Raw genomic sequence first — 3,982 nt, 5'->3', positions numbered from 1 at the left:
GGACTACGCCATTGCCGGAATTCTCTCCATCACTACCGACTCCGGTGAACTCCATCCCGTCACCTTCCACTCCCGGACTTTGTCCGGTGCGGAACTGAACTACGACACACACAACAAGGAACTCCTGGCAATCTACGAAGCCTTCCGGACCTGGCATCACTGCCTTGAAGGCTCCAGAACTCTGATTGATGTGGTCACTGATCACAAGAATCTAGAGTACTTTGTGACCTCCAAGATGCTGACCCGGCGCCAGGCTCGGTGGTCGGAATTCCTGTTGCAGTTCAACCTGGTCATCCGGTTCCGTCCCAGAAAACTTGGGGCCAAGCCCAACGCACTGACCTGCCGTTGGGACGTTTACCCAAAAGGGGGGGATAGTGACTACTCTGCCGTCAACCCACACAATTTCCGGCCGGTGTTCACCTAGGAGCAACTCACCGCATCTCTCTGAGCGACGTATCTCCGAGAACCGGTACTCCGAGCCTCCGTGCTCTTCGATGCTGAGAAGCTCTGCTCCGACATCCGAGCAGCCCAGAACTCTGATACCCTATCCCCCGAACTCGCCGCAGCCATCAAATCGGCCTCCGAAGGCAACCCCCGTTGGTCCAAGGATGAAGAAGGGTTCCTCCGGCTCAACGGCTGAATCTACGTACCGGACTCCGACGACCTCCGTCTCCAAGTCCTCCGGGCCTACCACGACTACCCGACCGCTGGTCACTGGGGCCAGAACAAGACTGAAGCCCTGGTCCTCCGGGAATACGCCTGGCCCAGACTCCGACTCTTTGTCCGGGACTATTGCAAGTCCTGTACAACCTGCGCGGGATCCAAGGCTCCCCGTCACCTCCCTTACGGAACACTCAAGCAACTTCCGATTCCGGAGCGTCCGTGGAACTCCATCTCCATGGACCTCATCGAGCAGCTACCCAACTCCGACGGCTTCATGGACATCCTGGTCATCGTTGACCGACTCTCCAAGCAGGCCATCTTCATTCCGACGCACAACATGCTCGATGCTCCAGAACTCGCAGAACTGTTCCTCAAACACGTCTTCTCCAAGCATGGAGTTCCATCCCACGTTACCTCCGACTGTGGTTCAGAATTCGTGTCCCACTTCTTCCGCTCCCTTGGTACTATCCTAGGGCTGAACGCGGATCATCCGCAGCTCGATCCGGATCCTCACCCACGGGTTTTTGAGGATCAGAAGCCTTGATCCAGATCCTCAAGGATCCTGGTTTGCAGATCTGGATCACTGCGGATCTGGCTCATTTGCGGCTCCTGATCCTCAGTGAGCCTCAGAGTAATGCAAGAAACACTGTTGTTTTATACATATTTATCAATTTTAAACACATTTCGCGTGGGGTCATGATCTGCGGATCATACCAACTTTGACATAACCCTTGATCCAGATCCTCAGTGAGCTGGATCCTCAATGACGACTCCGGGTTTTTGAGGATCGATCCGCAAGGTGAGCTGGATCCACGTTCAGTCCTATACTATCCTCGACATGAATCTCCACTTCACCTCCGGGTACCACCCCGAGGGCGATGGCCAGACGGAACATGTCAACCAAACCCTCGAGCAATATCTCTGGATCTACTGCAACTACCAGTAGAACAACTGGGCCCGTCTCCTTCTGCTCGCGGAGTTTGCGTACAACAATGCTCCGAACGCAACGACCGGCATCTCTCCGTTCTTCGCTAACAAGGGATACCACCCCGGACTCGCGGTCCACCCGGAGCGTGACATCACCTCCGGCCGAGCACTCGAATTTGCCGTCGACCTGGACAAACTCCATGCGGAACTCCGACAGCACATCTCCGAGGCCCAAGCCCGCTACCAGATTCAAGCGGACAAACACCGATTACCGGCCCCGGAATTCCGCGTCGGAGACCTGGCCTACATCCGGGCACAGCACATCCGCTCCACTTGCCCCTCCAAGAAGCTCTCCGAAAAGTTCCTTGGGCCCTTCCCCATTATCGCCCAAGTCGAATCGCACTTGTTTACCCTCCGGCTTCCGGACTCCATGCGAGCAGTGCACCCCGTCTTTCACGTTTCCCAGCTGGAACCCGCAACTCCGAACACCATTCCAGGCCGAGTACAAACTCCGCCACCTCCGGTTGAGGTCGACGGAGAACTCGAATGCGAGGTCGTGGAAATCCTCAACTCGAAGCTGGACAAACACCGACGGAAGTGCCAACTCCTGTACAAAGTCCGGTGGGCCAGATACGAGGGCACCGACGAGGAAACCTCCTGGATCCTTGCTACAGAACTCGGACATGCACGGGACCTCGTCTCGGACTTCCACTCCGCGTACCCAGGCAAACTCGGACCGCTGTGGGAGCTCTGAACCGCTAAGTACCCCAGATCCCCATCTGTCTCCGACTAACTCCATACAGGCAGACGTTGAGGTACACAGATCCTTGACAAGAAAAACGAAATGACCTATTACCACTTTACAAGGGTCTGCCTACGCTACCAAGTCCGTGTCCGTGTCCGTGTCCATGTCCGAATCCCTACTCCTGCTCCTGCCCCTGCTCCTGTCCCGCCTCCTCCTGTCCCGGCTCCAGTCCATGCTCTGCCTCCGACCCAAGCGCCCAATCCGGATCCCCCACGCCGAACTCTCCCATCTCCGCCCAGTCCGGGTCTGACTCCGGGTGCTCCTCGCCGTCCGAGGGCTCCCTCTCCAGGAGGTTGGTGATCCCGCCGAAGTACTCCTGGTAGATCCCCTCCCGGCTCCGGGCCAGGTCGGAGATCGCGCTGTGAGTAAGGCGCATCTCGCGCCGGAGTTCCTCCAACTCCTCCCGGAACTGCCGGATCTCCGACATGGCGTAGCGGAGGGTCTTGAGGACCGTAATCTCCCTCTGAGCACGCCGGCTGAATGGGAGATCGGCCTCCGTGGGGGCCACCGCGTCGTCGATCTCCTTCTCCTTCCGCTCGAACTCCTTCTGCTTCCGCTCCCTCTCCTCCCGCTCCGCCGTCGTCTCCCGCTTCTTCCCCCGGGCCTTGGACGAGGACCCAGGCGCAGGCCCCACCTTCTCCGTTGGTTTCTCTGCCGGGGCTGCCTTCTTGCGGGGAGTGGACGGACCAGTGGGAGTCACCAGGGGCTCGTTGTCGGAGATGACGACGGCAGGGGTTTTGTCCGCCCACTGACCTTCGGTGCACTTGGTCTTGGACCTCACGCAGGCCTGACAGGCCCGGACACGCGAACAACCCACGGAGAAGAGGCAGGCGATCCTCTTCTCCTTGCACTCAGCGCAAGATTTTCTGCAAGAACAAGTCAGTACAACTCCGAAAGTGGAACCCCGGACTTACTTGACCGGAGCCCACACGGTCTCCGTCCGAGCCCGCTTCCGCTTGGGCGTGATGTTGACAATGTCGTCGTCGTTATCGTCGTCGGCGTCGTCGTCGTCGCGGCGGCGTTTGCTGGGGCCAGCCTCCGGGGAACTCCGGTGGGACTCGACGTGCCCCGACATAGGCTTCCGGGCCCGCTCCTTCTCCGCCCGCTCCTTCTCCGCCCGCTGCCGCTCCGCCAGCTTCTTCTGCAGACGCGCCCTCTCCCACTCCAGCAGCTCCACCTCCTCCCTCGCCCGCTGCTCCCGCTCCACCTTCTCCCGCTCCGCCCTATCCCGCTCCGCGCGCTCCTCATCCTTCCAGATCTGCTGTTGCACCGCTTCGAGCTGGGCGAGCAGCTGCTGCTGCTTCTCGATGGGTGGAGTTCCAGGTATGGTGCTCGACTTGGAAGAAAAAGGGGGGCAGCAAGTATGGTGGGGTTAGGCGACACCTGCAGCACTGGACCTGCAGCACCCCGACCTTCATAGACTATCCGCTCCCCGACTCCGCTTGCCCTAAAAATTGCCGATCAAGCTGGCTTCCTTTTCCGCTCACTTTCCCACGTCCTCCATTGCAAACTCCCCGAACTCCACATGTGATCCGTTCCAGTCCCCGGACTCCGAACTCCGTACGATACCCTAGGCCTCGGGGGCTC

At 59.2% G+C, this 3,982-nt stretch overlaps 1 protein-coding gene across 1 annotated transcript; it reads right to left on the bottom strand.

Moving 5' to 3' along the window:
* Positions 1 to 2,510: 2,510 nt before the first annotated feature.
* Positions 2,511 to 3,813, bottom strand: DICSQDRAFT_173578 (uncharacterized protein; the record flags this gene model as incomplete). The annotated part of the gene is made up of 3 exons (XM_007369393.1): positions 2,511 to 3,261; positions 3,310 to 3,731; positions 3,808 to 3,813. 3 exons carry the CDS (start codon positions 3,811 to 3,813, stop codon positions 2,511 to 2,513), a joined length of 1,179 nt encoding a protein of 392 aa, XP_007369455.1.
* Between the last annotated feature and the right edge of the window lie 169 nt (positions 3,814 to 3,982).

The sequence above is a fragment of the Dichomitus squalens genome (assembly GCF_000275845.1).
Source record: "Dichomitus squalens LYAD-421 SS1 unplaced genomic scaffold DICSQscaffold_48, whole genome shotgun sequence".
Taxonomy (NCBI): Eukaryota; Fungi; Basidiomycota; class Agaricomycetes; order Polyporales; family Polyporaceae; genus Dichomitus; species Dichomitus squalens.
The sequence above is the reverse complement of the archived record's forward strand: the minus strand, read 5'-3'. Positions and strand labels throughout refer to the sequence as shown.